Consider the following 26,898-nt stretch of genomic DNA (forward strand, 5'->3'; position numbering starts at 1 on the left):
CATACCTTTTTCAAGAATGTTTGACTTTAGATAACTCATTTACAGGGTTTAATATACTGTACTCTTTGAATGAGATGGAAAGGATTTAATTTAATTAAATTATAAGTGAAGTGATTACCATTCAACCACATCCTAAAAATCAGTTTTCCTAAATTGTCATGTAAGATAAAGAATGTTATCAACTCTTCTAAAAATTTGACCCTCAGATTGATAGACGCACTTGTGATTGCATACCTGGACGGTGACAACCAAATTAAAGAAAGCAAATTCATAATTCACACGAATGTCTCAAGTTGTCCTTAGCTAACATTACAGAACTTGTCCTTACCATAAGTTGCACTCTGCACCTCAGCACCCTAATAATTAACTAAAAGTAAACTTATTGAGAGTAAACTAACGTGACTTCCTACTATTACAGAATAAGCTCCTCTACATGAATCACAAAATAAAAAGTTTTTAAAGAACAAACAATGTCACCAAATTACAATATTATACAAAACAAATACCTAATGGTCGTTGCTCTATGGTTGCTGAATCCATTTCTCTCAGATTTGGTCCTTGCAACTCTTAGATATTTGTACAAAGTAAGCATACTGCATACATACTTAAATCTGAACAACATACATTGATAACTACGCTGTCAGTAACTACAAAAGGAAACTAAACACCTTTACCTCTTGAGAAATACATTGAGAGATCACCACAACTTAACTTGTCCTGCACAAAAGAGAATGAAACTGAGCATCTAGTGTTTTGTTAGGAGTTCATTTCAACTGATTGTTATTCTTCTTCTTTTTTTTTTTAGGGGTTCCGTTTGCTTAGTTGGGGGCACTTATCTGCTGTATGTATTTTCGGTGTATTTGCAATTGCACACTTGGCCCATCCCATCCCACTATATTATATTGTCCACTATATAATCTACATTACCAACCAAACTACCAAATAGACAAAAAAAAAAAAAAAGAGGACAAACCTGTTCAAACCTTTCTCTTCTTCTCTTTGATTCTCGGCAAGAACTTAACTCTTTTTCCCGACGAAATTCCAGAATTGCAGAACGGACAGCTGTTCAAGTTTATGAAGACTGTTACATTTAGAATTAGTAAAAGAGAAAATAATTAAAATGTCTATGGCATAAAGTGATCGAATAGCCTTGTCATCTGAAGAATCAGACCAGGTAAACACCAAAAAAGATAGGAAAATTTAATACCTGATAATTAAGTTTATTGTACTTTCGTAACACAGTGAGACAAAACAACAGATGGCCCCAATAGGATTTGAGGTGGGGAATCAATTAGCGTAGGGTTTGGATTTGAGATAACAAAGTTTTTCATTATGATGCTGCGGTCAAATCCTATTTAACCCAAATGAAAAACACTGTTTTCTATAATCATTATCAAGTGTACCAATCCAATCGAGTTATAAGTGTGTGCTCAATAACTGTTTAAAACAGATGGATGAAGCAAAAGTGAAGAAGACCAATAGAAGTAAAACTAACAAAGAAACTTCATTAGAACAAAACCTTAAAACAAAATTCTACTTATCGTAAGGATTTTTTGAGCCTGAAAGATATCAAAGAAAACTCAAATTATAGGCTACCTAAAATAAATGGCAGGACAAACATGAAACCACCTTGAGGAATCAGCACAGTATCATGTTCATAACTTCCCAGGTAATAATCCCTTCATCGACTTGAGCTGCAATAACATTGACTATTAAAATCTGATGCAATAAGTCTTAAAACTATGCAAATGATTCCCAACACATTAGTCACTCAGTAGCCACCGTTTTCATACAATCATGAATCACATACATACTTCCTAAAAGTCATTCGCCGAACAGATAAATAATATTTATATTAAGCCCTGGGATACAGATAAATAATTCGATGGAGCTTATGATGCCAAATTGACATTTTAATATAGCACGTAAAGCTCAATGCAAAAGCGGTATATAAAAACATATCGATCATCAAAGTACAATGGTGCGGAGAGCAACAAATCATTAAATCCTTAGCAAGGTTCAAATTAATTGTCCCAAACAGGAGAGGTTCTCCTATACTTTATTAGGTTCTTAAACTAACCAATTCCAAGTCCACCTTGAGAAATAACCAAATCTTAGTTTATAAGAAACGACTAACTTTTATGTAGTAAACAAAAGGTCTGACCGATCAAATGATTAAGTCGTAAAAGGAAGCTTACTATTATTCATGGAATAGAAACACGGTAACCTCATTATCTAAAAACTTCGATTCGGGTATTAATTTGGCCCGAGCTAAGGAAACTCAATATAATAGCACCTCCTAAAGGAACCGGTTCTAAATCATTTAAGCTCCTCTTGAAATCAACATTTGAAATTGTTGCGCCATATCTCATTGACACCACCCTATGTAAATTTAATGAAGGTCCACTATCATTAAATAACCTATAGAGAAAATTAATTTCTAATGCAAACAAACTTGTATAAAAGGCAGGGTACGATGCAAGTCCTATTGTCCTAAACATTCAACTTTGTAAATCAGATTTCAGACCAACAATTCAACGTAGTAAAACTTCAAGGTTATAAGCCTGTTTTATTTTGGCTACGATCATAAATTAGACACCACAATGTCAAAGAAGTGTTTTTACAGCTTCAACATTATTATTGTATTGGTTATGTGCTGGTCCTGAGTTTTTGGAGGAAGAGATTTTCCTATAACTTATTGCTTATCTCTGTATATCTTCTTTCCCACCCTTTTTTAACCTTTCCCATTATTGTTTTGACCTTTCTTACTATACAATATAATGTAATACGTTCATATAGATGTTATTGATAACAATATAGTGTAATGCATTTATATATGTACAATATAGACATTCTTTGTTTATTCAAGGTTTGACATCAAAGTGAATCGTGAATAGTGTGAGATCCTGGAGAAGACTACTCACCCATATTGAGGGTGTGCAAACCCTTGTTGATAGTTGTAAGTGACTGGTTGGTGGTAACTGGGGCTTCCAATGTAAGGCCTCGAGCTTTGCCCACTTGCAAAGTAAGGGGTCATTGCCCTCAAATGCCCTAGGGGAAATAGCAGAAACATAAAATTATACGTGCCACCGCGGAATGCAAAAAAAGCTATTGTACCTATACATTTTACACATCTTTGTAAGGGTAGCAATTAAATGATAGAAAAAGAGAATTAGTTCTGAGATGACTCTCAAACACCTATCGTATACATTTTACACATAAATGACATTTTTGAGCCATCCATTTAGTAATCACGAAATAATAAGGAGGACATAAGATTACCATAAGGCGATGGAGGGCGAGGTCGTCCAAGTGAACCCAAATTGCAATTAAACAAGTCTCCGTCAATAACAGGGACTTGGGTCAAGACAGGCTCTCTTGGCAACCGGGATCACGAAAAGTCACCTAAATAAATAATTTTTTTTAGCAAAATGAAGAATAATAAGTCAATCAATTGTTTAAAATAAAAACAAAGGAATACTGACAAAACCATAGCCTTTGGATCTTCTAGTGATCCTATTAGTAATGACAACAGCCTCGAGGATGTCTTCGAACTGGTCAAAATAACAACACATGGTCTCGCTCTGGGTCTCCCAAGCCAATCCCCCAACAAAGACCTTGGTAGAGGTTGTATCTCCAAAAGGGGAATTGAAGAGATGAAAGCCAGAACTGGAGCTCGATGGATCTGGAATCGATTGATAAGCCATGAAACGAAAACAAAAACAAAAGCAATAGAAAAAACTTGCCATATTAATAACAGGAAGAGGAGACTGATTTTTCTTCTTCAGAGAGTTTTTTTTGTGAGAGACTTTGGAGTGTTTGATGAAGGTTGGGTTTTGTTTTATTGTTGATTGTTATTCTTCTATGAGATCGATTAAAACAAAAAGTGAAAGCTAAGATACATACCTGAGATATTTGAAACGAAGGTTTAGTGGGTTTTGCTAATACACTTTCTTATTTAGTTGTCTAGATTTTTCGTAACAACCCTGGGTACTTAATCCCCCTGGCTACTTAAGATTTGCTGATGTGGACAGCCTCAGAGAGCTTGAAAAGGGACTGCTATTATATAATGTAGACTGAATGTGAGAGGAACTCAAAGTGACTAAGCAACCACTAAAAACTCAACTCAGGAGGGGGGGAAAATGAAATTTCAGTGTTTTCTTTTTTATATTATGAAGAACTCAAAAACTTGTAGCAAGATTTTGTACCTTTCTCAAAAATTGGTAGGCTTGGGCCATTGATTCTATATCACCTCTTTGAACCTTCTATGCTTAGGAGAGCCTATAAAGATTATGTTGGCTGCGTGAAAAAAAAAAATTCATCACTGTCATCGAATGGGGAGAGAATCTAAAACGCCAAACCCTTCGTTTTTTTTTTCCTTTGAATAAATAGGGGTGGGTAATTGGAGTTAAACATAGGGGTTCAGAGAAGACGAAAGGGAAGAGATGGAGTAAACCCAAAAGATAGTTTCGGTGGGGTTTACTTTTTTGTTCGCCCATGAAACTATGAAAGTTTTATTTCCGCTTTAGTCATATAAAGAAGGGTCTTGTACCCGTTCTTTCTCTTTTCAAGTATTATAGGCTTATCCTTTCAATTATAAGAAAATGTAATAGGCTCAATTATAAGAAAATATAATAGGCTACGTTTTTCATTTCCAACTTCAAAAGCTGACTTACATAAAAAAAAATTCTTTCTCTATATTGGATGTTAATAAGCACAGGAAAAAGTCCGGTACTAAGTCTATGATCAATTTCCTTTGAGGCATTGATATATATATATATATATTAATAAAACAGGGAATATAGAGGATGAGATCATATACCTGTTTGTGATCATTGGAGATAAAAGCAACAAAGAGGTCAAACCCATCATTTTTTGACACACCAATTTCACTTAGCTTCTTGCAAAGCATGTATACATTCTCCTCACTGTATAACAAACCAAACCCAGCATTCAAAAATACAACAACAACAACGACAACAAACGCACATGCAAAAAGAAAGAAGGCTTACCAGTAAGAAGGGGTGTGATCAAAGTCTGAGATGTTCAAAGGAGACGAAGTGGTGACTGGTGGAAACTCAAGCTTTGAAGTAGCCATGTTTACTTCTTGGCATTATGGAGTTATAAATTGTGCTTCTTGTTATATTGGAAGAAAATGGTCAAGGAGTTAAGGTGAAAAATAGTGTATTACAGACTGAAAACTTTGATGGATTAGGTACCTAATGGAGCTCATTCTCGACCTTTTTTGAGAACCAATCTTCGGCAAGGTAGATTAAGAATTTAGAGAAGGTCTCTGAAAATAATGATAGTCATTGATTAGATGATTAGATGGGAGACTTGAAAAATGGAGTGATCGCTGCAGAGGGAGGGAGAATAACATTTTTAGGGTTCTAAAAATCCTTCGTGGCTCGAGACGTTTATAGAATGTTATTGGGGATTTGATGTTTTGGTGTTTCAGGAGCAAGCGTTTGCAGATATGGGATAAAGAAGGTATGTGAATTACGGTCAATCTATTTGATCAGTCCGGTCCTTTTGATATCATTCTTTCGGTGTTTTAAAACGAAACAAAGATTCGGTGGGTTTTGCAAACTTTTTAAGTTGTTCGCTAGTTTTTTCTCCGTTTTTTTCTTAATCCATCCTGATTTCTCGTGAGTAAATAGGGTACTTAACAATTGACTCATTAGTTCCTTGTTGCACTACTGCAATCAACTGACTATATGGTCTGTACATACAAAAATCAGTGAAAGTAATCATATCATTAAGTTTTAAGCTTGTCTAAAACCAAAAAAAGTCTCAAAAAACATTATTAAAATAAAACTGGATATATACACCTTACATCAAAATATGACTATAAGTTTACATACAATTTAAAATATCACACAAAGCTCAATAAAAATCGATATAGAAAAAAAATATCATTTAGATTGGATTCAATTTAAAAAACGATTTCAAGGTGCAAATTAATTAACCTACGAAAATTAGTAGAATGAGCAAACTAAGCTCACACTTTGCATTTGCCTTGGTTTTGAGAATTAGTAGAATATAATACATTTTCTTGATTCCAACGTATAAGACAATCATTAAAGGTAAATATTTGGTTCCAAAATAGGCAAATTAAGTCAAAAAGAAACAAACAAGACCCCCAAAAAAGACTTCGGATGAGCTTAGTAAGCGAAGTATGTATGGTTTTATTTTCTTCCACTAATCTATCTCTTAATTGGCAAAGATATAAACAAAATTTCCAATTTTTGTGTTGAAAAAAAAAAAAAAAAAAAAAGTTATTGACTAACAATTATATTTTAGTAAATTAAAATAGATTCAAATGAGAAAATACAAAGATAAAATGTTTTGAAGGAATACGGGGAAAAGATAAATGCGCATAGAAATAACTTACATTTTCGTTAAGCCTTGGTTTGCTATGTTAAACTTATTGCTTGTAGAATTATTTTATTTGTTTGTTGGGATTTTTTGATTTTTTTTCCCTAAATAATAAAAAGGGTTTGGAGTGGCGGAGATTCGTTGTGGGGAAGAAGTGAAGAAGAGAAATAAACCCATCGTTAATTTCCCAATATTTCACCAATTAAAACTTCAAGAGTTTAGACTTGTTATCTTGTTATCACGAAAATTCCTAATGCTAAGAACTTGGATATGGATTCTCATCCACCTTTCATTTATTTAATTTACTTTTTAAAGTCCATTGTCTTTATCGAGAAACACCTTAAAATCTCTGTTAAAGCTGGCAAAAGCGCATTCCTTGACAATAATGCGAAGTTGTCCTAAGATATGGCCTCCAGTAATTTCCAACTTTCTTTAGCGTTTTAACAACTGTGATGTGTTCATTTTTACAACAAAGCTCATGTTTTCTTTTACTATCAAGGAATGTTGCTGTTATAGTTTTCTTAGCATGGCATTTGCCTACAAAATAGAGAAAACAAATGGTACATAAAGAAGGGTGCTGAGTCGAATTGCTGTCATTTTCTAGGATACTGCGGATCAAGATCATGCCCACAGGAGACTTGTACCATAAATAGCTTGGAAGACATGGTAACTTGGGATTTGTTGGCCCACAGTTAACATTTCTTAATACACTTCATTTTGGGATGATCATTTTCTTTATTTTCCCTTAGTAAAGATCATTCTCTTCCTTTTGACTTGTTCCCTATTATAAACCAATTACTTTATCTACTTGACTACTTCTAAGAAAAATGATGAAAATTTATATGTTCTGTCTAATACATTTGGCTGTGTTTTAGTTAATAATGTCCTAATTAAGAAGGAAAATGCAAGAGAAAAGAAAAAAGGAAACCTATAATATGATGGGTCTCTATATAATGGACCCAGAAGAGAATTCCATCTGACACCTATTCCACGTTACATTCAACAAATTCTTGCTTTGTATTACCTTAAAGCAGCAGTGTTAACATGTATGCTTCTCTGTTTCACATCATACAAACAAACACTCTGCTTCACTAATAGTTCAAGAGAAAGAGAACTTCAAGAACCAAAGAGAGAGAAATCCCATTTTTAAGAAGCCAAGAACTATAAGCCGTCATTATTGGATGAATTACAGCTAACAAAATCCTTCATCAAAATACCACCACCTTTTCCATCTTCCATCGACAGCTGTAAGTCTCGAAAAAGAAGAGAAAAACCGTGCTTCGCCTCCTATTGTGATGCCTTCTTCTATGAGTATCCCTTGACACATCCTCACCATCATCACTTGATGTGTCCGAATCGATGGATCTTCTTTTGTCTTTGTCTTGATCCATGTCTCTTTCTTTTCCCATCCCCGGCCGTCATGATTCTTGGTATAATATGAAGGGCTAGAATCGATCTTGAGACCTTATGTCGTGCTTCCTATTCTCGGCGGTGCCTTGCTACATGACCATTTTGGTCATGCCTTTAACATGATCACTTGGAAAGTCCGAAGAGTCGGAGTTTGATCTCAAAACCCGATCTTTGTGACTCTTCTTCCGGACTTCGCTTCTTTCTCCTCCGACCTTCCCGTGAGTCACTCTCATAACCATCATTGCTCATTGTCATTACCGAACTTGATGAGCATTTCTTAAGCTTTGGCCTTGACTTCTTATCCTTTCCCTTCTCCGCGATGGGATGAAGAGTCTATTTTCGGTACTTCTTGTGGGCCCTTTTCTTGACCTTCTTTCCCTACCACTCTTTGTCCTTCGTCATCATCGGTCCCTTTGCTTCACGATCGCTTTTGCCTTTACAGCGGCTTCAAGCTTTTGTTCCCATTTCAAGTGAGCTTCTTTTTCTCTTCAACCAACTGCATGAACTTCTTACTATCCATTTGGATACAAAAACAGGCTCAACAACTGCATATTTGTAAGATGATGACTGGAAGTGCATCTCATAAAAGAGAACGAAACAATGTTAGTTTTTGTCATCGCCAGCCGTGGTTTTACAATGAAAAGGAATCAATGCATTATCATGTGTATTATACAAACAAAGAAACTGACAGTACATATCAATCAAAATTCAATGTCAAAGCATTGCTTCTTACACGCAGTTGGAATTGCCTTTTGACTGTAAGATATAATTTGAAGATTATTATTAACTGAAGTTACAATGACACGGATAGAATGACACGGATAGGTGTGTCCATATGGACACGGTGATATATAAAAACCTGGGGAATCTCACATACAATGTGTCCGAGAAGTGTCCAACACGGACACATGGATCCGTCACAGTTTATTTTTAAAATATGGCGAGTCCTTGTAACATAGCTATTAACAAATAGAGAATATAACAACAACGCGTGCATTCAATGGGTATCCTTATTGCAGGTACTTCTATACAAGTGAATATGTTGAGATATCACATATCAATTCTAACCTTAACAAAAAGCATGTTCCACAAATTTGGTTATAGTTGAACATGTATCTTGGTGACAAATCTAACAAATTAATCCAAACTACTTGTCTTCCCAATCTGCTACATTCAATGGCTTAGACCACAAATCTTAAATAGCATGGATAATAAGCCATTGCATAGATGAACCTCAACGACAATGTTCCAAAATAATAAAATATCAAATACATTATATAAATACACATGAAAGATTTCAAAAGCATAGAAAATCACATTGTAATGCGACAATATCTTTCTTACCTTATTCTATTTGCAAGAGATTGTCAAAACCACAGATCTGCCATGATTAGCTCCTCTTTCCGTCCTAATCAACTCACGAAAATTTTGATTTGCAAACAAAAATATTCTTATTAATAGACTAATGGGCTCAACTCCCTCACCGTGTCAAGTAGTCTAGACAAAGCATCGAGGAGTATCGCGATAGTCTACAATTACTCCAAATGCATGTTCTTCATCTATCAATTCACACCTTCCTGGAACTGAATCGACCTCCTCAATACCTCGAACAATGCCTTCCAATGGTGCTCCCACAACAATTCCAACTGCTACAGCAGTAACGATATTGTAGATATTGTGCCTCCCAAGCAACCCTGAAGATATCTCTAATATGCCTTGAGGACACACTAGTACGTTTGCATGGATGGTATGTTAGCAATGGAAAGGGCTCAAGCACAGCACCACAACATGAAAGTGAACCTATTGTGTCTAGTGATCCGGCAACGAAATGGATGATGCGTAATATGCAGGGAAGTTTAGGGAGTATGTCTGAGGTTGACAAGTATTTGACGTCGACTCTTGAAGAACAAAATATAGAGGAATTGTTTGATATATTGGGTTGGTGGAAAGCTAATGCCTCCAAGTATCCCATCCTTTCTCTCGTGGCTCGTGATTTGATGGCCATTCCGGTGACTTCCGTTGCGTCGGAGTCGGCTTTTAGCACAAGAGGCCGTGTAATTGACCCATTTCGTAGCTCTTTGCGACCTAACACAGTTGAAGCCCTCATTTGCACTCAAAATTGGTTGCGGACTAGTGCGAAGCCAATTGATCTTCAAGCAGCAATGCGAGAAACAGAGCAATATGACGCAATTGATTCAGGTAATATTATGTGAAAATAAATAGTTTTTTGCACTCCTAACTATTAGTTATATAACTGTTTTATTCTTATTTTGATCGTCTCTGTAGAACTGTTCGAAGCGATGATTTCGTCAGAGAGTAGGTCTGATTGAGGGTTTGAGTTGTCTCTTTTGACTTTTGGTAAATAAAACTCCCCGAAGTATTTTATAACTTGTTTGCATTTGTGTATAATTGGAATTTGCTTTGGTCACTGATTATGGTTATTTAATTGTTTGAAAGTGATTATTAGGTGTAGAACTAAGGATGCAGCAGATTTTGGATCACCTTTGAAGCTTGTTGCTAACTTACTGGTGCAAAAATGTAAAGATTTCCCAATATGGCAGTTTTTGGAGTCATTGTTGGGATGGTTGCTGATTTACCACAGGGAATATGTGAAGATACAGGGAATATGTGAAGATACAATGAATACGTGAAGATATAACAGTTTGATAGTTTTTGGGACCATGATTGGGGGATCATATGTAATAGTTTAGACTTTCTTTTGCATGTTTCTTTTGCTCATCTACCACTTTTGGGTGACTGGGGGATCATATGTAATGGTTTAATTAGACTTCTTTTGTATGTTTCTTTGACTCTGTTACATATTACCTGAAAAGAGGATGGAACGTATTTCTTCTGATATGGAAGTTCATCTTGTTTTGACACCTTTACAACCTGTTGTGTTTTTTGGTTTTCATATAAGGATGAGTGTGACAGGTTCGTTATTGTGATTGGGAGTATGTTTAAGAGATATTCATTAAGGGTAATAGTTGTTTCTGATTTTTTTAAAATCCCATGTCCTAAACATATTTGTGACTACTTCGCTTTCTTCCTTTCACCCATTTACTCACCTCCATCTACAAGTGAAACATCTCGAGTTGCAGGCATGTGAGTTGTACATATAGGAGATGAGGACCATTTTGCCGTATACTGATCCTGCTGATTCGTCGAAACAGGAAACTGATGAAACAATAAAATTTGGTGGAAGCAGTGCTGTAGGCAAACTCTGACTATGCTTATGCCTAACAGAAGAAGACTTTGTCGCAGCAGCGATTCTAGGTAATGATAAAGAAAGCGAAGTCGGGGGAATAAGGGATCAATCGGCGTAGCAAAAGTTTCAATCGGATGATGAGGTGGTAAAATCGCCCCGCTTCGAGCAACAGGCCTAAAAACATGAGAACCAACACCTTGAAAACCAAAATGACTAGAATCACTAACATCAGATCCACATGGACTACCAGGACTAAAATAACACACCCCCACATGTTTAAAACAACCTTTGCAACTGGGTTAGGTGGTCTACTATTTTTCTTTTGAGTCCTGATACTAAAAGTACTGGTTTTTTAAGTGTATTAGTATAGATTAGTCGATTTTACGCAAGTCATTTCCAAAGTCTAGCTGATCGTGAATCATAACCATAAGTCTGAAAGCTTTGCAAGTTTAATCTGCCCTTAAGTAAGATTAAGAACATTTCTTATTTTTACCACATAAACGTGATCGTCTTATTCGTTTCACCTTGTCAAAACCTCGTCAAAACTTCGGCTATCAGGTTACTTGATCTTTGAACGGACAAGGACATGTTAAGAATTTGTCCATGAAAACAGAGGCTGGCTATTGCCGAGGCCAAACTGCCATTTTAACTTGTCAATATATAACTCTTCGCATTTGTCCTTCTTTTTAGGTTGGAAAGAATCGTTTGTACTAGGATTGGCAACAAGAGCTGATCACGATCTCTGATTGAGGACTTGTTCGAATGAATTTAAGGCAGCCCTCAACATCCTTTACATGAGGTAATTCTGTAGTTTGAGTTTATGTTTACGTATATTTTAAGTTAATTCACTATGACAAAATGCTAACATATATATGTACATATGAGTTGAAACCACTGAAGTTCATCACGTTGAGATATAACAGGCTAGAATTTTCAGAACTGCTTGAATTTTGTGAGCATGGTACTGGACTGATTAGGGGTGCTCAACTCATCCTCAACAAAAGCAAGCCACTTCTGAACTTGTTCTCAGGCCTATAGAACAAGTTTACAATGTTTACCTCATTTCGTGTGCATGGATTAAACTATTGATTCATACACATATAATCTTCTGGATGGATCCTCCAATCTTAAAGAAGAACATCCCAAAAGTCTTGAGCTGGTAAATTTATAGTCCCACATCGCCCAGACTAGAAACAATAATAACATTACAAGTCTATAAATATATGGGTTTGGGTAGTTAACCAACTATTGGGCTTGGTGCAAATCAGGTCTTACGCTGGTAAATAAGAGTTTTGGAAAAGGGGCCTAAGCATCGGTTTATAAACCGAACCGAACCGAACCGAATTTACTGTTCGGTCTGCACCCGGTTTTTGTGATCCATCGGTTTGTTGACGGTTCTGTATTTTAGGAACCGAGTACTAACGGTTTGGCTCAAGGTTTTACCTAAAACCGGACCGAACCGAACCGTGGGCACCCCTACTTTGAGCCAACATATTTTTTTTGAAATTTTCCTATGACCATTAAAAACCTATAGGGAGATCTAGGAATATACTTGTTCTGAAAGGATTTTGATCAGCACTGGCAAGACCCTTGAGACATATTGATAAGATGTGTTTAACTTTAAGTTCATATACTTACAATTGCCTTCTTTCACTAAACCTGAGAGAATTGAAAAGTCCATTAGTGGCATGCCCTTCTTTAGATGTTCTAAATGCTAAGTACCTTCAGTGTTAAAATTGGAGTCATCATTTACTTTTGTAGCTTGTGTTCCATCTGCAATCAGGTGGTTTCTTTCCTCCTTTAATTTAGATTAAAGGTGACTTATAATTGTTTTTTGGAAAGCTGTTTTCATTTGGCTTGTATTTCTTTTGGCTAACCTGAATACTGTTGGCAGATAGTGCTCCTTTGGTGCGAGGAGACAGGACCATCTGAAACAAATCTATTCAGGGGCAAATGCATTGTAGATCCAAACCAAACTAAAGCGAAGGAAGTCAAACCCATTGCTAGGCTACATAAAGTTCTCAAATTTAAATTTGCTTCAGATGTTGAAACTCAAGTATCAGCAACTAAACTCAAGTGATATATATTTTTTTATTATTATTTATGATTTATACAAGTGATATCTTTGTATGCCCATGAAGTAGATGCAATTGCTTTCGAATCTTGGCATACTTTTCTGTCTTGGCAATAGACAGAAAAGTATTTCTTCCCAAGAATAGCATCTGATCAGGCAAGCTTTCCACCTGAACCCACTTATTGATACAGTTTATATACTAAGAATTTTTAAGTGACATGTATCGTATCAAATTCTAGATGTCGAAACCTATAAACCATCAACAGCTGTCGACATAATTCCACAAGTATTTGATACTTGGTCTATATCTTTCATCGAAGATGGGCCATTCTATGAGTAGCACGTTCCCTATGGCGAATCTTGTAACTTCAAGCATAAGTGTCTGTTGTTCATATGGTCAAACGATATAAAGGTCTGTAAACTTTACCCTTGGGACTTCTTCATCATCTTCTCCAAGTTGATTTTCTTCTTCATTATTGTCGGAAGGCAATTCACTAGTAAGAAATGATGTAGCTACAAAGTTTTTGTCTGCTTCCTGATCAACACCAAAAACAGACCATTCTTTGTAGCTACATTTCAATAATCTCAGAACTGTTACAACCAGGCCCGCTACATTTTGCTGCGACTGCCTATTGGGAAGAAGTGCCTGCTGGAAGTAATGATGGAATAGCCTTGATGATATAGTAGCCATGTCATTGCTTCGTCCGCGTCCCTAAGTGGTACGTAACTACATTTTGCTGTGGAGGGCTAATCTGAGTTTGAAAGAAGGGATTGAATAGGAAGTTACTATCCTTGTGTGCCATTATCTAGCCTTGGGAAAATCCACCACAGAAACTCTTACAAGCTAGCTAATTCTGTCAGCTTAAGATCATAGAATTCGGCTTCTGCCACCCTATAGAAGGTTGCAGTCTGGGTTTCTTCGTCTTTAGAGATCAACAACCACGGAAGGCATTGAAGGTATGGTGATTCTCTTCTGCCATGGATCTCCATGAATGACAAATTAAGCCCGAATCGGATATAGTCTTTCTGGTTTAAATCTGTCTCCCACAGTAGCATGGGAAGGTTCAAGGTTGAGAAAGCAATCGCTTACCATTTCATCTTTATTCTCTTTTTTAAGCAAGCAATAAAATAGGCTGCTTATTGTCAACTTGTTGAGATCTCGAGATGATGGGCACGAGGCTGTAAAGGGTTATTAGCTGTTTTTTCATTCACTGAAGGCATACGCGTATAAAGCACTTCTACCACAACTCTTAAGAACTGACTTCCTAATACATATGGTCTCACATATTGATGCCAAAGAACTGAACGAAGGATCGATAGTCGTCATTGGGCACTAAGATTATTAAAGATGCCATTGTCCACTATCACAACGTGACTAATATTTTTCTTTTTTGTTCAATATTCCGATACATTTTTGTAGAAACAATCCTCATATTTTCCTGCAACTTATTCATATGATGCCATTGCCATTTTCTTACTTCAATTTTTAGTGAGGCCGTATGTCGATCAGTGCGAGACATACAGAGCGTGTAAGTTTGCAAATGGACATAACACGAGGATTGTAATTATTATTGAAATAACGCTAGACAAATTTATACCATCCAATTGCACTGGGTTTTTCCTAATCTACATTTTGTTTCTCTTTAATAATTCATCTATTCTTCTAGTCGTATCTGCAAAAAAATCAAAGCCGCCATAGCGTTGGAAATTCCTAAATCCACTCTGTTTTATTCAAAATCTGTCTACTATCTACTTAGGGCACCTACAATATGCATGCTGCACTAAGAAGAATGCGCAGGCCGGGTCTCATGTGGAAGTGTTGGAATCTTCATGTGTATTTCAAATACTTGTGTGTTGTTTAGTCCCACATTGGTGAACCACCACTAGGTAGTGAGGTATTTGAGGTGAACCTCTAGCATAAGGGCGTGGGTACAAATGCTTTTGTGTTAGGAGGGAGGACTCACCCAAAGCCACACACGCGCGCCCGCCCGCCCCGCACCGAGCCGTGACGTGGGCTGGGGCTGGTTGTCTAGTGGGTAGTGGTTTACCTATTCCCTAAACTGGTTTTTTAGTGTTGCAGCAAGTTTCGGTCTACTCCAAGTTGGTTTTGTGAAACCGACTTTGTGAGGTTTCCTTCTCCCATCTGGTAACCGGATCACCTCTATATAAACACTGCTGTGTCTATAGAGGGTATCAATTACTGAGAGAGAGAGGGCGACGAGAGATAGAACTTCTTCTTTGCCGCTTCCTCCCGGCATCGACCGAGACGTCGTCGTGCATCTTTGCCACTATAGAACCAAAGCGAAAGTTGTTGAAATTAAAGTCTACACCCTTCTCTTACCTACACGAATCGGATAAGTCTTTATTGCTTCAATCTTCTTCTCTTCTTCCCAACTACATGTGGGCCAGAGAGTTATATTGTCGTTCTAGAGGGTAGTCTATTCTAGTGCAAAGTTAGGCTGCATTGTTAACCATTGAATCCCGCGAGGAAGACGCCATTGTTGCCTTTCGCACCATTGGAAGGGGCTTAAATCTTTCCTTAAGGACGGCTAATCCACGCCTTGGTTATTACATTATTCTCGTCCTTGTCTTCTATTGTTTTCTTTTATCCGCATACAACAATCTTAAGGAAAGAACAAGATGTCTACACCGTTGACACCACGCCCGATCAAAGAAACTAATGCGAGTCATGGAAGTAACTTCGTCTATGAGAGATTCATACCTCTATTGAATGCTCGCAACTTACCTAATGTGTCAAAGATTGAATCCTTCAACGGTTCCCACTTGGCGATGGAGAGAAAGGGTGTTCACAGCCCTAGATGTACTCAACTATGCAAAGTATCTCATCGATCGGACCCATGGAGGGTTCTAATGATTTCGAAAAGAAATCAAGTCGCTGGCTCAATGGGAATAAGGTATGTCGTCATGCTATTTTGAGTACCTTGTCCAATGAGATTTTTGATATTTATTGTTCAAATAAGAATGCACATGATATATGGGAGAGTTTGAACAAGAAATACATAATAGAGGATCTTTGGTACTTTCGAGAAATATGCTATTGGGAATTTTCTAAAGTTCCATATGAGAGGATAGAGATGTAACGCCCCTCAAATCCATAATTTTCATGTAATTAATGATTTGAAAACCGAGGGTATTAATTTACCCGAATCCTTTGTTCTTTGGATGTTTGATTGAGAAACTCCCCGAGTCTTGGAAACACTATAAAAATAGTATGAAGCATAAAAGCGCAAGCGGATGACTCTTGAGGATGTGATCATTCACATTCACATAGAGGAAAAGAACAAGACTTCGGGATGAGGTGTTGTCTAAGGAATTTCATTCTAAAGCCAATATCGTTGAAGGTAATCCCAAAAAATCTAACAAAACCTCTAAGAAGCAAAAGTCCAACAAAAATAAAATTTCAAGGTCAAAGGCACTTCTTTTAAAAGGAGTGGTACCGCAATGGAAATTGTTATGTTTGTGGTAAACTCGCCATAGGGCTTTTCGGTCTGGAACACAAGAAAGACACCGATGATCCTCCCAATGCTAATCTAGTTGAGGGAGATGATATTGTTCTTCTTTGTCGTGTCACAAGTGTTCATAGCCAGCTGGGAAGAGGAACTGGGTACTAGATTCGGTGCCACCATGCCACGCGTATGTGGTGATGTTGAAGCCTTCTCAGGATTACATACTAGTGAAAGATGAAAAGGTCTATATGGGTGACTCTAGGTCCGTTCTGTTGAGGGAGCAGGCAAGGTTCTTCCGGTTAACCGGGGAAAACCACTTTCACTTAGTAATGTTCTTCATGTTCCCGAGATTAAAATCGAATCTAATTTCGTGTCTCTCTTGGGAAAAGTCGTCAAGGTGACTTTTGAGAGTGACAAGTTTGTTCGACAAAGAATGAGGGTTTTGTTGGTAAAGGTTATTGTAATAACAATGGTCTTTTCATGTTGAATGTACTTGACAACATTATTATTAATAAGAATGAATCTGCATACGCTTATTTGCTTGACTCTTTTTAATATATGGCATGGTAGACTAGGACATGTGAATGTTCAAGATATGAAAAGGATGAAAGCATGTGGTTTATTGTCTAATATTTCTGATTTTTCTAATGATAAATGTGAGATATGTCTTTGAGACTAAAACCCACGAAGAAACCCCTCAATAGAAGCTGTGTCTAGAGATAAAAGCGGATTACTAACTCTTATTCATAATGGATTTGGGTGAATTCGTAAGTACCATGTCTAGAGGGGAAGTTTTATTATATTACATTCATAGATGACTTCTCTAGGTACACCATGGTATATTTACTTAGACACAAGCATGAGGCGGGTGAGATGTTTCTCAAGTACAAAGTGAAGTTGAAAACCCGGCTTAACTGTAAGATTAAGAGACTTGGTCCGATAGGGGTGGAGAATATGAGTCTAACCCTTCCGGGACTTTTGTGACAAGAATGGCATTATTCATGAGACTACTCCACCATACTCTCCCCGAGTCTAATGGAGTAGCCGAAAGGAAAAACGCGAGAACACTTAAAGAGATGATGAATGCTATGCTTGTAAGTTAAGAGCTTCCACTGAACTTGTGGGGAAGCAATCCTATCTGCTTGCCATATCTGAGAATAGGATACCCAACAAGAAAACAGGGAATAAGACACCATATGAGTTATGGAAAGGTCATGTACCTACCTCGACATACTTAAAAATGTGGGGTGTCTTGCTAAGGTTCTTGTGAACGAACCTAAAAGAGAAAATTGGGACCTAGAACCGCTTGATTGTATGTTCATTGGTTATGCTCATAATAGTCTTTGCATATAGATTTTTAGTAGTAAAATCGATAATAACCTTGTCGATGTTAACACTATTATAGAGAGTAAAAATGCTGATTTCTTTGAGAATTTGTTTCCTTTGAAAATTGGCATTGAGAGGTTGGTAGCTCCTAGTGAACAACAATCAACGATCCCCGATATTTACGAACAAGAAATTCGGAAGAGTAAAAAGAGACAGAAATCCACCAATTTTGGTGATGACTTTTACACATTTCTTCTTGATGATGATCCTGTGACGTATAATGAGGCAATCAGTTCTCGAGATGCACCTTTCTGGAAGGATGCTATACACTCAGAGCTAGATTCGATTATAGCTAATCACACATGGGAGATAGTTAAGATACCTCCTGGGGCGAAACCTATACGTTACAAGTGGATCTTCAAAAAGAAATTGAAACTAGATGGTTCCATTGAGAAATACAAGGCTAGACTTGTAGTCAAGGGATTCTCCCAGAAAAAAGGCATTGACTATTTTGATACTTATGCTCCTGTAACTAGGATTTCTTCTATAAGAGTTCTAATGGCTCTAGCTGCTATTCATAATTTATTTATTCATCAAATGGATGTAAAAACTGCATTTTTGAATGGTGATCTTGATGAAAAAATATATATGATGCAGCCTGAGGGTACGATAGTACCAGGGAATGAGCATAAGGTATGCAAGTTAGTTAAGTCTTTATATGGGTTGAAACAAGCGCCAAAACAATGGCATGAAAAGTTTGACAGTGTCATGATGTCGAATGGATATCACATAAATGATGTTGATAAATGTATTTACTTTAAATCTTTTGATGTGAATACATATGTGATTATCTGTCTATATGTGGATGACATGTTAATCATGAGTCCTAGCCTTGATGTTGTGAGAAACACCAAGATGTTTTTATCCTCCCAATTTGAAATGAAGGATTTGGGAGAAGCCGATGTGATTCTTGGAATCAAAATCATCGAGAAACGATGATGGCTATAATGCTTTCACAAGAGCATTATGTTGAGAAGTTTTGAAGAAGTTTAACTTTTATGATAGTAAGCCCATTGTCGACACCTTATGAGGCAAATAGTGAACTTCAGAAAAATGCTCAACATGGTGTACTTCAAGATCTAGATATGCCCAAATTATTGGTAGTCTCATGTACTTGATGAATTGCACTAGACCCGACATTGCTTATGCAGTTAGCGGGCTAAGCGGATACACTCATTGTCCTAGTCGGGAACATTGAGAGCGTTAGAGATTAGCCAAAGCACTTGAGAGGAACAATGAATTACGGCATAAGGTTTAGACAAACTCCACCTGTGATAGAGGGTTATTGTGATGCAAACTGGATATCTGATTCTCATGATATCAAGTCCACTAGTGGTTATATTTTCACCCTAGGTGGAGGTGCAGTCGCTTGGAAATCTTCTAAGCAGACCTTGATAGCTCGTTCAACCATGGAGTCCGAGCTTATTGCTTTAGATAAAGCAAGTCTTTGAGGTTTGAGTGGCTTAGAAACCTCTTGGCAGATCTTCCTATTGGTACAAAACCGCCTCCAACTGTACCTATGCATTGTGACTGTCAGGCCGCAATAGCAAAGGCAAAGAGCAAATTGTATAATGGGAAAAGTAGGCATATTAAATGCGAGACTACAGTCTATAAAGCATTTCTTTGAATCTGGAGTTGTGGCTCTAGATTATGTGAGGTCGAGTTAAATTTGGCCGATCCTCGACAAAAGCCACTTAACAGAGACAAGTGGTTGATATCGTCGAGGGGATGGGACTTTTGCCTTAGATAGAGGGGCAATCGACGCAACCCCACCCTATGTGATTGGAGATCCCATGAAGTAGGTTCAAAGGGAAAAACAAGTCACCTAGTAAATCACGGTATGCTATTGTCTTTATTTGAGGCGTCCCACCCTATGACTAGATAGCATTTTTTGTATACTTTGTATAACTTGAATAGCAATGAGAAAAAGGATGAGTTATTTTACTCTTAATGGAATCCATAGTCCATTATTTTTATGAGATAGTGTATTTTAACCGCTATGTACACTTGATGGATATCCACCTACGTGAATGTAGAACTGGGTCGGTTCTTATGGGTATTCGAGCAAATACTCTAGAGCATTCACTTAACACGGTAGCCTTGAGGGGCCAAAAAGCGCAACACCGCTTGAAACGGGCATATAATGAAGGAGCAATGTGGGTGCATGTCCTCTATTTTTCTACAAGGGAATGTTGGTTCAAAGATTTTTTAATCCACCACTTTCACGTATTATAAGACATGTTACCCTATGGTAGTTCAAGCCGAAAAAGCACCGATTATCTTATGCATTGTTTTTCGATTCTCTCGGCATTTCGTTAACCCATTTCTTTTGTAATATCCTATTCCAAAATAGTGGGGACTATAAGTATTTTGAAATAGTGGGGGATTGTTGGAATCTTCATGTGTATTTCAAATACTTGTGTGTTGTTTAGTCCCACATTGGTGAACCACCACTAGGTAGTGAGGTATTTGAGGTGAACCTCTAGCATAAGGGCGTGCCCTTGGGGTACAAATGCTTTTGTGTTAGGAGGAGGACTCACCCAAAGCCACACGCTGCCTTGTGGCCGCCCCCGCCCGAAATTGACCGAGGCGAAGTGACGTGGCGTGGGCTTGGGCAGGCTGGTTGTCTAGTGGGTAGTGGTTTACCTATTCCCTAAACTGATTTTTAGTGTTGCGACAAGTTTCGGTTTTGCTAGAGTTCTACTCCAAGTTGGTTTTGTGAAACCGACTTTGTGAGTTTCCTTCTCCCATCACGGTAACGGATCACCTCTATATAAACACTCCTGTGTCTATGGGGGATCAATTCTGAAGAGAGAGAGAGGACGCAGAGAGATAGAACTCGTGTGCTGCTGCTGACTCGATATCGACTGAGACAGAAGTCGTGCATGCTGCCACTATAAGGGCGTGCCCTTAGGGTACAAATGCTTTTGTGTTAGGAGGGAGGACTCACCCAAAGCCACACACGCGCGCGCCCGCCCGCCCCGCACCGAACCGAGCCGAGTCGTGACGTGACGTGGGCTTGGGCTTGGGCTGGTTGTCTAGTGGGTAGTGGTTTACCTATTCCCTAAACTGATTTTTTAGTGTTGCAGCAAGTTTCGGTTTGCTAGAGTTCTACTCCAAGTTGGTTTTGTGAAACCGACTTTGTGAGGTTTCCTTCTCCCATCTGGTAACCGGATCACCTCTATATAAACACTGCTGTGTCTATAGAGGGGATCAATTACAGAGAGAGAGAGAGGACGCAGAGAGATAGAACTCGTGTGCTGCTGCTGACTCGATATCGACTGAGACAGAAGTCGTGCATGCTGCCACTATAGAACCAGCGAAACAGAAGTTGTTGAAGTCGTGCTACACCCTTCTCTTACCTACACGAAACAGATAAGTCTTTATTGCTTCAATCTTCTTCTCTTCTTCCTGTCAGCCGCCAGAGAGAGTTATATTGCTGTTCTAGAGGGTAGTCTATTCTAGTGCAAAGTTAGACTGCTGTTAACCATTGAATCCTGTGAGGAAGACGCCACTGTTGCCTTTCTGCACCATTGGAAGGGGCGAAATCTTTCCTTAAGGACAGCCTAATCCGCGCCTTGGTTATTACCTGTTATTCTGTCCTTGTCTTCTATTGTTTTCTTTTATCTGCATACAACAATCTTAAGGAAAGAACAAGATGTCTACACCTGTTGACACCACGCCGATCAAAGAAACTAATTCTGGAGTCATGGAAGTAACTTCGTCTATGAGAGATCTTTGCACCTCTACTGAATGCTCGCAACTTACCTAATGTGTCAAAGATTGAATCCTTCAACGGTTCCCACTTCAAGCGATGGAGAGAAAGGGTGTTCACAGCCCTAGATGTACTCAACTATGCAAAGTATCTCAATCGATACAAAGACCCATGGAGGGTTCTAATGATTTCGAAAGAAATCAAGCTGCTTGGCTCAATGGGAATAAGGTATGTCGTCATGCTATTTTGAGTACCTTGTCCAATGAGATTTTTGATATTTATTGTTCAAATAAGAATGCACATGATATATGGGAGAGTTTGAACAAGAAATACATAATAGAGGATCTTTGGTACTTTCGAAAATATGCTATTGAATTTTCTAAAGTTCCATATGAGAGAGGATAGAGATGTAACGTCTCAAATCCATGATTTTCATGTGCTGATTAATGATTTGAAAACTGAGGGTATTAATTTACCCGAATCCTTTGTTGCTGGATGTTTGATTGAGAAACTCCCCGAGTCTTGGAAACACTATAAAAATAGTATGAAGCATAAGTGCAAGCAGATGACTCTTGAGGATGTGATCATTCACATTCACATAGAGGAAAAGAACAAGACTCGGGATGAGGTGTTGTCTAAGGAATTTCATTCTAAAGCCAATATCGTTGAAGGTAATCCCAGCAAATCTAACAAAACCTCTAAGAAGCAAAAGTCCAACAAAAATAAGAATTTCAAGGTCAAAGGCACTTCTTTTAAAAGGAGTGGTACTGGCAATGGAAATTGTTATGTTTGTGGTAAACCTGGCCATAGGGCTTTTCGGTCTGGAACACAAGAAAGACACCGATGATCCTCCCAATGCTAATCTAGTTGAGGGAGATGATATTGTTGTTCTTTGTAGTGTCACAAGTGTTCATAGCCACCGGGAAGAGGAACTGGGTACTAGATTCTGGTGCCACCCGCCACGTATGTGGTGATGTTGAAGCCTTCTCAGATTACATACTAGTGAAAGATGAAAAGGTCTATATGGGTGACTCTAGGTCTGTTCCTGTTGAGGGAACAGGCAAGGTTCTTCCGGTTAACTTCGGGAAAACCCTTTCACTTAGTAATGTTCTTCATGTTCCCCTGATTCACCGAATCTAATTTCTCGTGTCTCTACTGGAAAAGTCAAGGCCAAGGTGACTTTTGAGAGTGACAAGTTTGTTCCGACAAAAGAATGAGGGTTTTGTTGGTAAAGGTTATTGTAATAACAAAGGTCTTTTCATGTTGAATGTACTTGACAACATTATTATTAATAAGAATGAATCTGCTTCTGCTTATTTGCTTGACTCTTTTAATATATGGCATGGTAGACTAGGACATGTGAATGTTCAGTATATGAAAAGGATGAAAGCATGTGGTTTATTGTCTAATATTTCTGATTTTTCTAATGATAAATGTGAGATATGTCTTTGAGACTAAAGCCACGAAGAAACCCCGGTAGAACCGTGGTCTAGAGATAAAACCGGATTACTAACTCTTATTCATAATGGATTTGGGTGAATTCGTATACCCATGTCTAGAGGGGAAGTTTTATTATATTACATTCATAGATGACTTCTCTAGGTACACCATGGTATATTTACTTAGACACAAGCATGAGGCAGGTGAGATGTTTCTCAAGTACAAAGTCAAGTTGAAAACCAGCTTTAAATGTAAGATTAAGAGACTTCTCGGTCCGATAGGGTGGAGAATATGAGTCTAACCCCTTCCGTGACTTTTGTGACAAGAGTGGCATTATTCATGAGACTACTCCACCATACTCTCGAAGTCTAATGGAGTAGCCGAACGGAAAAACAGTAACACTTAAAGAGATGATGAATGCTATGCTTGTAAGTTCCGAGCTTCCCCTAACTTGTGGGGGAAGCAATCCTATCCGCTTGCCATATACGAGAATAGGATACCCAACAAGAAAACAGGGAATAAGACACCATATGAGTTATGGAAAGGTCATGTACCTACCCCGACATACTTAAAAATGTGGGTGTCTTGCTAAGGTTCTTGTGAACGAACCTAAAAAGAGAAAATCGGGACCTAGAACCGCTTGATTGTATGTTCATTGGTTATGCTCATAATAGTGCCGCATATAGATTTTAGTAGTAAAATCCGATAATAACCTTGTCGATGTTAACACTATTATAGAGAGTAAAAATGCTGATTTCTTTGAGAATTTGTTTCCTTTGAAAATTGGCATTGAGAGGTTGGTAGCTCTAGTGAACAACAATCAATGATCCCGATATATTTCAACAAGAAATTCGAAGAGTAAAAGAGACAGAAATCCACCAATTTTGGTGATGACTTTTACACATTTCTTCTTGATGATGATCCCGTGGACGATAATGAGGCAATCGGGTTCTCGAGATGCACCTTTCCGGAAGGATGCTATACACTCGAGCTAGATTCGATTATAGCTAATCACACATGGGAGATATAGTTGATCTACTCTCGGGCTAAACCTATAATGCTACAAGTGGATCTTCAAAAAGAAATTGAAACTAGATGGTTCCATTGAGAAATACAAGGCTAGACTTGTAGTCAAGGGGTTCTCCCAAAGAAAGGCATTGACTATTTTGATACTTATGCCCCCGTAACTAGGATTTCTTCTATAAGAGTTCTAATGGCTTTAGCTGCTATTCATAATTTATTTATTCATCAAATGGATGTAAAAACTGCATTTTGAATGGTGATCTTGATGAAGAAATATATATGATGCAGCCCTCGAGGGTACGATATAGTACCGGGAAATGAGCATAAGGTATGCAAGTTAGTTAAGTCTTTATATGGGTTGAAACAAGCCCAAAACAATGGCATGAAAAGTTTGATGTGTCATGATGTCTAATGGATATCACATAAATGATGCCGATAAATGTATTTACTTTAAATCTTTTGATGTGAATACATATGTGATTATCCGTCTATATGTGGATGACATGTTAATCATTGAGTCCTAGCCTTGATGTTGTGGAGAAACACCAAGATGTTTTTATCCTCCCAATTTGAAATGAAGGATTTGGGAGAAGCTGATGTGATTCTTGGAATCAAAATCATCAGAAACTGTGATGGCTATACGCTTTCACAAGAGCATTATGTTGAGAAGTTTTTGAAGAAGTTTAACTTTTATGATAGTAAGCCCGCGGTCGACACCTTATGAGGCAAATAGTGAACTTCAGAAAAATGCTCAACATGGTGTACTTCAGTCTAGATATGCCCAAATTATTGGTAGTCTCATGTACTTGATGAATTGCACTAGACCTGACATTGCTTATGCAGTTAGCAGGCTAAGCAGATACACTCATTGTCCTAGTCAGGAACATTGGAGTGCGTTAGAGAGATTAGCCAAGTACTTGAGAGGAACAATGAATTACGGCATAAGGTTTAGACAAACTCCACCCGCGTGATAGAGGGTTATTGTGATGCAAACCGGATATCCGATTCTCATGATATCAAGTCCACTAGTGGTTATATTTTCACCCTAGGTGGCCGGTGCACGATGGCTTGGAAATCTTCTAAGCGGACCTTGATAGCTCGCTCAACCATGGAGTCCGAGCTTATTGCTTTAGATAAAGCAGTCTTCTTTGGTGAGTGGGCTTAGAAACCTCTTGGCAGATCTTCCTATTGGTACAAAACCGCCTCCACCGTACATGCATTGTATGCGGATCGTCGCCGCAATAGCAAAGGCAAAGAGCAAATTGTATAATGGGAAAAGGGCATATTCGCCCCGAGACTACAAATCTATAAAGCAAATGCTGAATCTGGAGTTGTGGCTCTAGATTATGTGAGGTCAGAGTTAAATTTGGCCGATCCTCTGACAAAGCCACTTAACAGGAGACAAGTGGTTGATACGTCGAGGGGGATGGGACTTTTGCCTTAGATAGAGGGCGAAACTTAATCGACGGCAACCCCACCTATGTGATTGGAGATCCCATGAAGTAGGTTCAAAGGGAAAACAAGTCACCTAGTCGCCCGGTATGCTATTGTCTTTATTTGAGACGTCCCACCCTATGACTAGATAGCATTTTTGTATACTTTGTATAACTTGAATAGCAATGAGAAAAAGGATGAGTTATTTTACTCTTAATGGAATCCATAGTCCATTATTTTTATGAGATAGTGTATTTTAACTGCTATGTACACTTGATGGATATCCACCTACGTGAATGTAGAACTGGGTCGGTTCTTATGGGTATTCGTGCAAATACTCTGTGAGCATTCACTTAACACGTAGCAATGCAGGGCCAAAAGCGCAAGACACACCGCAGTAACGGGCATATAATGAAAGAGCAATGTGGGTGCATGTCCTCTATTTTACTACAAGGGAATGTTGGTTCAAAGATTTTTAATCCACCACTTTCACGTATTATAAGACATGTTACCCTATGACCGGTTCAAGCCCTCAAAGCACCGATTATCTTATGCATTGTTTTTTCGATTCTCTCCGGCATTTTCGTTAACCCATTTCTTTTGTAATATCCTATTCCAAAATAGTGGGGGACTATAAGTATTTTGAAATAGTGGGGGATTGTTGGAATCTTCATGTGTATTTCAAATACTTGTGTGTTGTTTAGTCCCACATTGGTGAACCACCACTAGGTAGTGAGGTATTTGAGGTGAACCTCTAGCATAAGGGCGTGCCCTTAGGGTACAAATGCTTTTGTGTTAGGAGGGAGGACTCACCCAAAGCCACCCGCCCGCCCCGCACCGAACCGAGTCGTGTCGTGACGTGACGTGGGCTGGTTGTCTAGTGGGTAGTGGTTTACCTATTCCCTAACCATTGAATCCTGTGAGGAAGACGCCACTGTTGCCTTTCTGCACCATTGGAAGGGGCGAAATCTTTCCTTAAGGACAGCCTAATCCGCGCCTTGGTTATTACCTGTTATTCTGTCCTTGTCTTCTATTGTTTTCTTTTATCTGCATACAACAGGAAGTTCAGAAGGTGCGGAAGAATACGTACTTCAGCATTCTGAACTGAAGCTCCTGTTCCTGCCTTTTTCTGTCTCATTTGTGCTCATCTGCAAGTATATCAATTACACTTGGGCGGGCCTGTGTGGCAGCATGGACATCCAGAAAGGCAAGACGTGTTCTTCTTGGCTTCTGCAATGAAATCAACTTCATTCTCACAGTACTCATTCCTAGCTAGCACAGTTAGCAACTTCTGCTTCAAGGTAAGGGTACCCATGAACAAGCCTCTTACCTAACTTTTCATCCTGCAGTTGGATAATCAGCG

The 26,898-nt window shown here is 38.2% G+C and overlaps 1 protein-coding gene, 1 long non-coding RNA gene and 1 pseudogene across 2 annotated transcripts in view; 2 read left to right on the forward strand and 1 right to left on the reverse strand.

Annotated features, from left to right (window-relative positions):
* The window catches only part of LOC147476114 (uncharacterized), a 28,242-nt gene extending 15,112 nt beyond the window's left edge, over positions 1-13,130 (forward strand). The window contains exon 6 of the mRNA XM_086583367.1: positions 12,891-13,130. Within this exon, the coding sequence (XP_086439493.1) occupies positions 12,891-13,076 (186 nt within the window). The 3' untranslated portion in view covers positions 13,077-13,130. The remainder of the gene's footprint in view (positions 1-12,890) is intronic.
* On the reverse strand, positions 2,921-3,707 carry LOC147476115 (putative RNA-binding protein ARP1; annotated as a pseudogene).
* Positions 9,546-10,617, forward strand: LOC147476116 (uncharacterized). Its single transcript, XR_015209158.1, has 3 exons — positions 9,546-9,987; positions 10,075-10,146; positions 10,246-10,617. It is a non-coding gene; the product is annotated as an uncharacterized LOC147476116 (long non-coding RNA).
* Positions 13,131-26,898: the final 13,768 nt, after the last annotated feature.

Source organism: Coptis chinensis, chromosome 9 (assembly GCF_015680905.1).
Source record: "Coptis chinensis isolate HL-2020 chromosome 9, ASM1568090v1, whole genome shotgun sequence".
Lineage (NCBI taxonomy): Eukaryota > Viridiplantae > Streptophyta > Magnoliopsida > Ranunculales > Ranunculaceae > Coptis > Coptis chinensis.